The sequence below is a fragment of the Labrus bergylta genome, chromosome 16 (assembly GCF_963930695.1).
Source record: "Labrus bergylta chromosome 16, fLabBer1.1, whole genome shotgun sequence".
In the NCBI taxonomy this organism is placed as follows: domain Eukaryota; kingdom Metazoa; phylum Chordata; class Actinopteri; order Labriformes; family Labridae; genus Labrus; species Labrus bergylta.
In genome coordinates, this window is record NC_089210.1 from 6,141,354 (window position 1) to 6,154,046 (window position 12,693).

Consider the following 12,693-nt stretch of genomic DNA (forward strand, 5'->3'; position numbering starts at 1 on the left):
CGTAATGTTAGAAGTCCGTCTGCCAAAATTAACTTTTTTTTCTACAGAAGTGTACAGTGCAGTTACAGTTTAAGACCTGTGTTTAAGACATTTTTACAAATAGTGAAAAGACTTGGGAAAAGAATCCAAGTGTTCAGTCATAAAGTTTCTACAATCTGGCAAAAAATAAAAAAGTCTTTGCTTGTGTTGAAGTTTCTTTTTTTTTTTTTTAACTCCATTTAACCACAAAAACGGTGAATATTAAATAAGTATACAGTCAGACAGAATTATTGAAATATGTCCTTTAAAAAAAAAAAAAAAAAAAAAATGTAAATGTCACATGTTAAGACTTCAAGTTGCATGTTTTTACAAATACTCTGTTGGTTTCTTTCTCATTTATGGGCAGTAACAGTTTTTTTTTTTCGTTTTCTCCGTGTGTCTTGACGACACTCTGCTCCGGCAGAAGTTTCTGTTTGTCTTCTGAACATTCAAACATCAACCAACCTCCGAGGTAACGGTCGGTGGTCTGATCCTGGACACCACTACACGCGTGTGAGAGGGACCAAGGTGATTTAAAAAAAAAGAAAAGAAGTATTTGTTCTTTGTTTTGTGACGGAGTCGTCACAAGCGCACTTTTTTTGTGGTGACAAAATGCAGACATGGTGAGGTTTTAACTTCAAACCAGCAGGCTTTAACCCCCAAACTGAGTAACGGAGGAAAAGATGTCGCAGCAGGAGAACATCAACCTGTATGACCTGTTGAACTTATCCATCCGGCCACCTCAGAAGAGCGAGGTGAACTTCTCAAAGCTTCATGCTCTGCTCAAAGGCGTCCTGAAGCAGCTGGAAGTCCTGGAGAAGAAGACCCGATGCCCTGATGCTCATGAGGCTATCAGCGATGTCGACCAGGAACAGCTTACGGAGGAGGAGCACCGGATCCAGGGGAACATCTCCTCCTCCTCGTCCCCGTCCCCGGCTCTCTCCTCTGGTACCCCGGCAGACGGCCAGGGGAGGCTCCCCAGCGGCATCCAGACCTGCGAGGACGGAGAGTCTGAGGTAGGAACAACATCTAAGATCAGCCTTTACTCTAAGAAAGTTTGATTTGTTCACTGTTGGGATGCTACCAAACTAATCCTGACTAATAATACGAGCATTTAATCCAACTCTTTATGAAGCATATCGTTTGCATCTTTATTTATTTGTTAGGGACAGCGCATATTAATGAACAATAACAATTACAGCTGTAAAAATGCCAGATTATAGCAGAAGTGCTAGTTTCCATCTGTTGTCCCGAGGCAGGTAACAGAGGAAGACAATTACAAATAAAATACAAATACAAATACAAAGGCACAAGTGACACAAGACAATAATAGAGGTTAAAGGTGGTCACAGACTTGGTGTGTTTTGAAGGTTGCATATGTTTGTGTATCTTCATTATGATTTAATAATCTAGTGTTTACAGGTAAATATGAAGTGTACCTTCAGTGGTATTTTCAATGAAGCACTCTTGCATACATTATTTTATTTCCACTACTACTACTTTTGCTTTCGTAAATTATCTCAATAATTATTCAGTAATAACATTCATAAATTGCATTTAGTTCTTAGATATTTGTGTGTGCAAAAAAAACATTAAATTGAACACAAGAAAAAACTTTTGCATTAAAAAAAGGTGGGGTGATATCATCACAGGTGTGACTAATAAAAACCCTGAGGGCTTGTGAAGGTTGCCCACCTTACATTGTAATAAACATCTGCAAAGTTTTGTCACAAATTACAAGCAGAAATAGCTGTTCACGGACGGCCTTAAAGCAGGAACAGAGCAAAATTCACAAATTGTGAATGTAGTTTTTATACACTTTAACTTACATCATTCAAATACTAATTGTAGTCTGTAAAGAGACCTTGCTTAAGATCTTTTTGTAAACCCAAAATAGAAGAGTGATTGTGAAGTGAAGCAGGACAGCACTTCTTAATGACTTGACCTCTGTAATTGAAAACTGGCCTTGGCTGGTTCTGTAATATTGACTGTTTGTGGAAGAGCAACAGAACTGGTGACATGCAGTCAGTTGTATGTTACTTTACGTCAGAATATGTGAGGCCAATATTGAAGCTGAAAACATACATCTTGGCTTAGTAGAGTCAGTCGTCTCTCAACCTGAAGGTCGGTGGTTCGATCCCCAGCTCCTGCAGCTACATGTCCGATGTGTCTTTGGGCAAGACACCCAAGTTGCTCCCGCGGCTTTGTCGGCGGCGTGTGACTGTGTATGAATGGGATTAGCTAATACTGATGGCCACTTTTCAAAGCAGCCTCTGGCATGAATGTGTGAATGAGTGTGAATGGGTAGGTGCGTCCTGCGATGTAAAAGCGCTTTGACCAGTCACAAGACTAGAAAGGCGCTATACAAGCTCAAGTCCATTTCCCATCCCATTCAGCTAACAGTTATTTGAATTGTGGATATAATCAAAATACTTTGAAGAGCCCATTATTGACAATTGCACTGGCCAAACCCCGTAACCTATTGTTTCTTGTTAAAGGAAAAATCAATTTATGTTGCAGATATGCACTTTCATACAAATCTTTTGTCTCTAGATGTAAAAAAAAAAACATGCCAGTGGTCACTCCCCTTTTTAAACTCATCCACCGCGAAGCCGGTACTTTCACTTTTCCGCCATGCTTGTGGCTGTGCGTAACGATTTGACGTCACTTTGTGAAGAAGTAGGGATGTTGCCATTATCACGATATTCATTTTTTTAATCATATAAAAAATATACCGTTATTATCGTGAATGATACGATATGGCGCAACTCTACTCACAACAGTATTAAATACCAATACAAATATGGACAATTTAAATCAATTTGACAAAAAAATGCTTGCAATACTTGTTTTTAACCAGCAGAGGGCATCTATTGGCTTCTATTGTTCGATGTCAGAAGGTAAAGATGAGACCTCAAAATTAAAAAGTTCTACTCATATTTATAAAGAAAGGTAAGGAAGAATCACAATAAAATAATAATTTATTCATAAAGTATCTTCAGTCTCATGTCTGTTTGAACATCTTTCAAAAATGTGACAAAATGTTATTGTGAACCCAGAGTTGTGAAATGTATTGTATCACATGTTGAGTTTATTGTTACATCTCGAGTTGAAGGCGTTTTCTTTAAAAACTTAAAAGACAACTTGAGTCCAAGACAGCATTGAACTCTTCTGCGTCTTCTTCTTCTTCTTCTTCTTCCTGGCACGCAGCAGCGAACATTTCAGCGTAGCATTAAGCTGTTGACGACAGAGCAGAGGACAATGGGAGATGGGCGCCACCCTGACATCTCAAATGACCTTTGCGTGTCTCTGTTCAGGTTTCTGCTTCCATCAGTGGGGTAAAAAAGAAATGACTCAAACTGTCAGCTGTTGATTTAAGAGGATAAAATAGATTGAATTGAAAGAGATTAATCAGAGTAGAAGGTTTTACAAGCCATGTTGATGCCCAGATCCTCTTTTTCCTACCTCGCTCCTGATCTCACCCCCCCCCCCCCCCCCCACCCTCTCTCTATGTGATAGGGGGTAATTAGTCCCCCGCAGCGATGACTCTGGTTGTCAGAGGAAGAATAGATCTCCGGTGAAAAGCCGGACGTCGAGCAGGTGCAGGCGATGATGCATCTGAATCATTCATGTCCTCTTCAGGCACCATTCAGGTCACCTGCTGTATCCGCTGACTCAACTGTGATGAGGTGACCTGGAATGCCCTGTCCCACCTGCCCTGCAGTGACTGAAGGGGGTACATGCCACATGTCACTGGGGTCAGAACTAGAGCCCAACGATTATTCGGCCCTGATATTTAATAATTGTTCAAGTGCAGCTGCATGAAAACTATCCCGGCGGTCAGTACGAGACCATATTAATTGTAATCATGGCGTGTAGCTGGACTCTTTAACCAGCTGTTAGTCATTCAGTCTATCAGTGGAGCTCTGTGGGGTCGCTCTGCATTATTTCATGTCCTGGCACGTTTGACCCAGGTTAAACACCAACTCACCTGCAGCTCAGGAATGTCCACTCACTCACACAGACACACATTCTGCTGATAGTTTACGCAGAACAAAGAAATGCAAATCTTTACTCTGACAACAAACTGTCTCACAGGCAATGTAAACACCCTGAAAGGAAGAAAGGGATTTTTATTTATTTTTTTCAGCCTGAGATAGAAGCTGGGAGACAATTTGTGTAACATCTGGATTAGGCTCGTCTGTAATCTCTGGACTTTGCTTCACCCTCTTTGTCAGCTTCTGTTAAAAGTCCTGTTTGCTTTCACTGGGGTCAAAGGGCACACGGTTGCACCGGTGGAGACGTTTTCCTGAGACATCTTTTTAGTTCACACTGTTGGGGAACATCAGTTTCTCTACTCAGTGCACTCCAAACTGAGTCGTTTGACTTGAATACATCTGATATCAACATTTCAATGAAGCAATCCAAGATGTGTAACCAATGACTGATATTAAGTGTCGTTCTCTTGTTGTCGTTTAGGACATGACGTTTATTCAGGAGCTCAACCAGCAGAGTGATGATCAGTTGGGGGAGATGAAGGAGCTCTGCCACCAACAGAAGGTGAGATTGTTAGAAGGGAATGATTATTTAGTGCCTTCATACAACCTGAAGGTTCCTGAACATATATTATCTCATTACTGTTTTGTTTTTTTTACAACTTGTGGACTCCCGAAGCACTCAGCAGCATTTTTGTTTGTTCCCTTTTCTTGTGTCGAGTAAAAATCACACCAAAAGTTCCATAAATTAGTTAAAGCACATTTGCACGGCACTTTAAAAAGGAGTGTTGATCTAGCCTTGTTTAAAATGCATATGGCAGTGAGAAAAAAAGTTTTCTTTCAATCCATTTACTCTGTTAACACTAGTTGGTGACAGCTTCATTTGACTACACTGTGGAGATTTGAGTGGTTAAATGTCACTTATAATAGACTGTGAAAGTGATGGAAATGGGGATGAAAGTCATTTGAAATGTGAAGGGCAGGTGACACTCTTGCAGGGTTTCATTGGCTCTTTGCTGTGTCCAGGTGGTCGTTGCTCAAGCTGAGATGGTCACTGTGGAGAAGTACTGCCATCGTGTGGACGCCCTGGAGGAAACTTTGGTGAGCGTGTGGAAGAGAGGATTAACTTTACTCCTCAAATGTTAAGGATTCTCTTGATTGCTCATGGATACATGAAACGTTTCTTTTTTTTCCCAAGGATCTATTTCCAAAGAATAAAAAAATCATACTTTTTTAATTTCTCGTGTTCTTCCTGTGACAGAGATCCTTGAGGGACACATTTCAGAGTTCACCAGACCTTGCTAAGGTGTTTAAGAGTGTGACCTGGAACATCATGCTCCCTGGGAGGGAAGGCCTTCAGGAAGTAAGAAAACAAACTGACAGACCTTATAAGGAAACTCCTGATCTGCACTGACTTTGTTGCATGTGTTACAATGATGATTTCTCAGGTGGCTGAAAGTGAATTATAGAAATGCTAAATCTCTAATTTCTTTGATCAGAAATCAGCATCCAAAATGTCTCGTTTTGATGTATCAGTGGTTCAAAACCGCATCACTTTTTTTTCTTTCACTTTTCTAAGTGTGAGAACTGGCAACGGCTCTCAACCCCAGGTTATTTCTCTCTTTTTTGTTGTCGTTTTCAGTGTTTTTAGGCTCCTATCTCCTCCTGTTTCACATGTGCTACAACATTGGTTTCAGCATTATATTGAAAAGCTCTTTCCGGAGTCATGTATGCGTCTTACTGCTTACATGTTTAAAGGTCCAATCTGTAAGATATCTACATATTGGATTATGAGTTTGAACGATTCTGAGGACGTGTCAGTAAAGTCTGATAGTTCAGTGTAATTAAATGTGTGAGAGGCATCAACAAACGTCCTGTTGCTAACAAAGACTCTGCATTTTTTTTTTAAAGGACCTTGTAAATTCAGGACTTGAAGATCCATCCACACATGAACCCTCACACACACCATCACCTCCTCGCTCTCCATCGATGTTTGGACAGACTCTCGAAGAAGAAGAGGTGCACACCTACCCTGACGCAGGCCGATCTCCCGCTGGTCCGCCGCTGTCGCCGAACACCAGTGGCTCAGACCCTGAGACAGCAGAGGCCGTGTTGAGTCTGAGAAAACTGATGGCGAGGTTCAGTAAACTGGAAGCTCTTGTTACAGCGCTGAAAGAAGGAAAGGTGGACAAATCGCAGCTGACGCACCTCAGAGAGCTCATCGACAACAAAGGTAACTTTGTGAATTAAAGGTAATTCACTTCATTTTGCAGGAGGTAACCCCTGAATGTTTGTCACCCCTGTTTTGACTTAATGGTTCATGTTGTACATTTAGGTTCAGTGGATGTATCAAAAAACCTGACGGATCAGCTGAACCAGCAGAGAGCTTTGATAGACGGCCTGATGAGCGACCGGGAAAAGGTGGGTGAGAAAAAAAAAAAAAAAAACCTTTACAAGAGGCAGAAAGTTCTGTCCAGAAGACAATCCATGAGCACCGACACACACACACACACACACACACACACACACACACACACACACACACACACACACACACACACACACACATCACAGTACTGCAGTCTGCTTCTTGTTCTGATGATGTCACGTCTCTGTCCGAAGCTGGACGCTTTGGAGGAGATGATTATGAAACCAACGAGGTCAGATTCAGCTTCAGGGAGTGTGGATCCAGACAGCAAAGCCTATCATGAGCTCAAACAGCAAATATCCTACGTCAGGTAAATAGTGTCAGGTAGAAAGAGAGAGAAACCTGTAGAGTATATAAATACAGTAACAGAAAGCCTTTTCACACATGCACAAAACTCCAGAGCTCCATGTGTGAACACTGTCCTGTTGATCAGGAGCTTTGGTTGGGTGTCCTCTTTGTGTTACATTGACTTTTAGCCTGTTGTGAATATGAAATCATTTCAGATGAAGGTCTGTTCTTGAATATTCGTTGTGTGCAGGAAGTCTGTGAACAAACTGGAGGTGGACATGAAGCAGCTGAAGGCTAGGCAGGCTTTAATTGAGGAGAGCAGGCCACAGAAACATCTACAACATCAGGTCAGACAGAGAGACGTGTTACTGAGGGTCAGACAGAAAACACAAACAAATGGAAAAATGTCCAAACATCACTGTCATATATTGAAGTCGAAAAAGGCCTGAGCCCATGTAGAATCTTACAAACCTTCATGGAGAGAATTTCCAGTTTTCTAAAGAGTCCAGGATCAGTTTTACAGTTTTATCTCAGACCTTTGCCCTTTTCCCCCCGCACTCTCGGCTCAGCTGGACGTCCTGCAGGGCAGGTTGGAGAACCTGATGCTGTCCTTGACAGATCAGTACTCCATCAACCTCCAGTGTGAGCAGCAGCAGCAGGACTCAGTGAACTGGCAGCCAAAACAGGAACAAACTGAGGACAGAGCAGGGACGCTGCAAGAGGGAGAGGCAAGCCAAGTTAGCACAAAGAGAGAGTTTAGGTTCACCTCAGAGCAGTTTCATTCAGCGAGGAAAACCTTTTAACAAAACCTGTTTCAATTTCAGTACACCATGAGACGTCAATGCGATATTAATGATCTTATGTGTGGGTTTTTGTGTTTTGTGTGTATTTGTGTGTATGTGTATCCAGATTATGGAGCTGGTGAGCGGCCTGCAGGAGGAGATCCTGCAGCTTCAAGCCGAGTGTGAAAAACTGCACGAGACCACCACGTGTCTGCAAGTGGACAACAAACAGAAACAGAGCCACATCGAGGTGCACACACAAACACACAACCTTCAGCATGTCTTCCTGTTTTTCCTCCTTTCTCTTTGTCTCTATCATTTATAACTACAGTGATAGGAATAAAACTGTATGACTGTATCTAGAGATGTTTGTTTCATTTCGATCCATAATTCCGGTCACGTTCTTTACAGATGATGTGGTTATGTTATAAATGTTTGTGTGATTGCTTTAACTGTGTTAACACCTTTTAAGATGATATAATATGTAATACAATCTGTGTGCTTACCATCCGTTTTGACCTCTGAGAACAGGCACACAAACAAAGCTTTGTCACATTTTCTTCCTCTCTCTTGTCGTGTTAACAGAAGTCTGATATCTCTCTTTTAAAGGAACTGAGCAAAGTGACTGATGAGCTCGGGGAGAAGAAGGCCGACAAGCTGATGGTCCAGAGTGTAATTGTAAGTGGATTCATTTTTAATTTATTAAATAAAATAAATACTGCTGGATGAGAGGGTTCATGCAAATGTGTGCAAAAAAACATATCTCTTTTAGCTTCAGCAGCATTAACGTTCTGTTGAACAGGTTGTAGGATTATCATTTATTGGTAATGGCTTACAGACAGAATCTCCTGGTGTAAACTTCTAAGACGAGTCTAAAAGAACGTTGAGATTTTGAGATAATGCTCCCCCTTAACTCCTTCACTCTTTTTGTTTTTCACACTTGCAGACCACCGATAAATCTGCTCTGGACAGCAAAGTGAGCCGCCTGCAGTTTGACTCTGAGACAGAGCAGCTCAACGCGCTGTTTCACGAGCTGCTCAACAAGGTGTCAGGCCAGGAGCAGGACTGGCATAAAGTCATCAAAAGACTCTCCACAGAGATGGAGTTTAAGGTAAAACAAAAAAACTGTTCACACAGCAGCATCCAGTGGATCTGTGTGACTCCCTGTGACACGATGTGTGACCTGTGCTTTGACTCCAGCTGAACCGGATTGAGTTTGACCCCTTGAAGACAGAGCTGGAAGATCGCTGGAACAAAATCAATGAGAAGCTGCAGGCTCAGGAAGCTCCCGACCTGGATGACGCTGCTGCTTTGAAAAAGTGGGTATTAAGTTTAACGTTATTTTTTTTTCTTATCAGACTGTCAACACACAGCAGACTGGGCACTTTGGATTTTTTTTATTTTTGGAGCCAGCTTCTGGTGGACACTCAGGGAACTGCAGTTATGTGCACTTCTGTGTCTTCAGCTTCAACTTAAACCAGTTATAAACTAAATTTGGTCAATCTGGTCCATCTTATGAAACTCCAAACACTATGTTTACAGGAAATGGCTAATCCTGCCATATCCAAATCAAACCTGCCCACTTCATTCTTTGCATTTCTCGCTGTAAAATAGTATGTTCAGTCAGCTGTAGGATGTTTCTTTGTGTTTCTCTCCAGACAACTTGTGGACAGGTTTCACTGCCTCTCCTGTGACCGACCTGTCGTCAGAAACAGCCTCGCACCGTGAGTCAACACTGAAAACGAAAGATTACACCGCTCTATATTCTAAATTCTTAATCACCTCGCTCTATTAATCTTCTTCTCCTGGGTGCTTGTGTCATTTCCTTGACCATTTAAAAGGACTTTGGTGGACCCGCCGTTCTTGACCAGTCCCCCCTCACACAAGTCCATCTGGCCGTTTGCAGTTAAGCCTCAGGAGAAGTTTCGTCAGAACAACAGAAGGTGAGATCAGCGCTTCTCCATCTTTCAGTTTATGGGATTTTTTTTTCTTCTGTTCACCAGCAGGGGGCACAAGACAGCTTAAACTGTGAGAGTATTAGTCATTATCTGTGCAGCAGCTTTGTCTTATTGACACAACAATTATTTTATCTCATTGGCAGTTTCGATTCTAATGCTATCTTGATCTCTTCGGTTTTGGTCTGTGTCAAAAAAATTATTTGATTTGCAAACTAAGGCTTAAAAACAGCAAAGTCACACTTTCACTTTTATTAATCGGTCGGGCTCTAATGACTACACTGCATTAATGACTGTTGGATAATCAGTATTTGCAGCAGTAGATAAGGAGAAGCAGAAGTCATTTTGGAATGATAAATGAGAGCAGATTTAACAACACAGCATTTTACAATAACATATCTACTCCTGTGAATATTCAGTCCATGAATATAAGACGGCCTTTCTCCATCCTTATGATCTTAGTCAAATCAAAACTCTGCACTCATAGATTCTCAGTTGTTTCTCATGTCGATGTTTTCTCTCTCTGATCAAACAGCAAACATTTCTCGGAGATGAAAGACTACGGTTACCTGGCCGTGTCGAGGAGCTGCGGGGGGAGAGGCACGATCATAACCCGCGCCATGATGTTTGAAAATCTGAAGAAAATGAGAAATGCAAGAGCCAGAGCGCGACAAAACTTCTCTGCTGATGAGGTTTGTGTTGCTCTTACTGGACCTGAGTTCAAAACCACCAACAGTCACTGAACGTCCGGGAAAATGGTTCATAGACGTTTGTTCATCAGTGGAAATCCTGAAGTTTATTTGTTTATTTATTTATTTTATAACTCATTTTTGAGTGTGTAAAGACTGTGTGTGTGTGTGTGTGTGTGTGTGTGTGTGTGTGTGTGTGTGTGTGTGTGTGTGTGTGTGTGTGTGTGTGTGTGTGTGTGTGTGTGTGTGTGTGTGTGTGTGTGTGTGTGTGTGTGTGTGTGTCTGTAGTCAGAGCAGGATGTCGCTGTCAGATGTAACAGCCGTGTTTACAAAGAAGGCCTGAACAAACCTGCCAGCAGAAACTCTGAAGCTAAAAGACCCACAAGCTTTACCAAAGGTGATTTTTTTTATTTTTTTTTTATTTGAACTGAAGACATGTCACTCTGTCCTGACGGGAAATGTCTTTAAGTGAATGTAAACATGCAGAATAACCAAAGTGAGGCCAAAGGCGTCATACATTAAACAATGAGAGAGTCCTAAAAAGGAAAATGAATAAACAATAAATCAGTGTTTGAGGGCGAGTGAGGAGGGTAACTGTTTTTGTAAATACCTCAGCATTAGACTCTGTAGAAGGCAGCTGGACCCATTTTCTTGCTGGGACATTTTTACAGTTATTTCAAGTAGTTTGTAGAAATGTTCTGTCATCATTCACTCTCAGGTGTCTGTATGAATCAGTATTTCTATTTTAATATTATCATATAGTTACGAGCTCGCAGCAGTTTTAGCTCCCACGTCGTCAGCTCTCTCAGCCTTGAACCCGACAAAACAAAAACCAAAGGCCTTGAAGGTTTATGTGAATCAGGACTTCAAACCTGCTTCCTTCACTTTGCCCTTCACACTGATTGATGAGCACAAATGTGCTACGGTGTATTTTGGAAATGTCAAGGTGGGGTCTGTGCTGCCCGCTGCTAACCTTTGTCACCCTTTGTTTATTTATTTTCTTGTAGACAAAGTCAGGTGCTCTCCGTATCCCGAGCACTCGGTTTGCCCGGAGATGGCAAACGGCTCACCTCTTCTTCACACACACGGCACCAAGGTCAGCCGCTCGGGACACTTTTGACTCCCGACTCCATGAAGCGCTCGGCTCCATGCTGAGCTCTGTCCAGGGGGTTTCTGGAATAAAAACTAGCAATCAAAATTAACTTTTTCCTGAGGTTTTCTTTTGAGGAAATGGACTCAAAGTATACAGGGATCAGTTCTCCATAAAGTGCATGCTGTCCCTGCTTTACAAAGAGCTAACATGTTTGAGAAGTCACACAAATGTCACATAAACGATTTAGCTGAAGTCTGTTGCTTGAAACTATCATAACCTGACTGTTGGTTTGTGTCATCGCGGCTGACTCTGCGTTATCTTTAGACAGACTGAAAAGGAAGTACCTTAAAATCTGCACTTGATTATAGTTGTTGAGTAAATGTTTTTAGCTCCTGACTATCACCGAAACTCCTTCTACCTGCAGGAAACGTTGCTTTTTGATGAATCGACATGTGCTGTAGTGAGTATTTAGAGCAGCCGCAGCAGAACGGTGTGTTTGGGATTCAGTCCACATAGACTCTGGTGTGTGTGTGTGTTTATGGTAATGAAGTCACATGTCACTGAGTTCAACAGCGTGGCTCATTCATGTCATAAATACTCTTTGACGACATGGAGCTCTAAAACACAAGAGGAAGAACATGATTCAGACTGATATTGGTTATAAAATGTTGCTGTATCATCAAGTACAGCCCTGTTGAAAAGATGCATGCAGTGAATATATAGTATATATATAATATAGAAGTACTCAAACTCCCCCCACGTGTGTCCTCAACCTTTTTTTGGAGGGGGGGGGGGGGTTGCATCATGACAGGAAACGTATCACTCTGAAGCAGAAGTGTACATCCTGTTCACAGAAACATCAGACTGAGAGCAGGAAGGACTCTTTGATGAGTAAAGATGAAAGTAGTGCGTGAACTTACTCTGACATGCGGTCACAACTCGAAGAAGTTTGGTTTTATGACTAATGATCTACTACGGTTTGCCTGGAACTGAAGTGGGTTTATTTGAAAGTTGTCACATTAGTGTTGCAGCACTCAAAATTGGTCTTGGCCCCGCCTCGGAATCAAAACTACTCTGCCTTGTCTCGGTCAGGGACCAGGCGGACTCCAGATTTTAAATCCAGACCACCACTGACCGGCTGTTTCAACCTTTCACGTCTTTTTTTTTTTTTTTAAAACATGTTGCTGGCATGAAATTTGAAATGGACTTATTGTTTTCTCCATTAACACGGAAAAGTCTTCAACATTTGATACGTTGTCTTTACGCTGTTCAATCGAGTACGGAGTCTCAGCGATTGTGAACGGACTTGTCTGGGAAATGAGGTTGCATTTTGTTTTTGGCAGCTTTTTATTCCACTGAAATCGTTCTGTGACTGAAGAGAATCCACACTTTCTCTTTCAATCCGTCTTTCTCTCTTTTAGTCCACGGGCGTGTGTGGACATGTG

At 41.8% G+C, this 12,693-nt stretch overlaps 1 protein-coding gene across 1 annotated transcript; it reads left to right on the forward strand.

The window, feature by feature from the left end:
• Positions 1–413: 413 nt before the first annotated feature.
• LOC114920980 (putative leucine-rich repeat-containing protein DDB_G0290503) lies at positions 414–12,611 on the forward strand. The gene is made up of 15 exons (XM_029279897.2): positions 414–1,034; positions 4,498–4,578; positions 5,040–5,114; positions 5,275–5,376; positions 5,925–6,246; positions 6,349–6,434; positions 7,639–7,761; positions 8,121–8,189; positions 8,458–8,622; positions 8,712–8,830; positions 9,170–9,235; positions 9,353–9,454; positions 10,002–10,158; positions 10,444–10,552; positions 11,163–12,611. The coding sequence occupies exons 1-15, from the start codon at positions 702–704 to the stop codon at positions 11,273–11,275; spliced, it is 2,022 nt and encodes a 673-aa protein (XP_029135730.2). The 5' UTR covers positions 414–701; the 3' UTR covers positions 11,276–12,611.
• Positions 12,612–12,693: the final 82 nt, after the last annotated feature.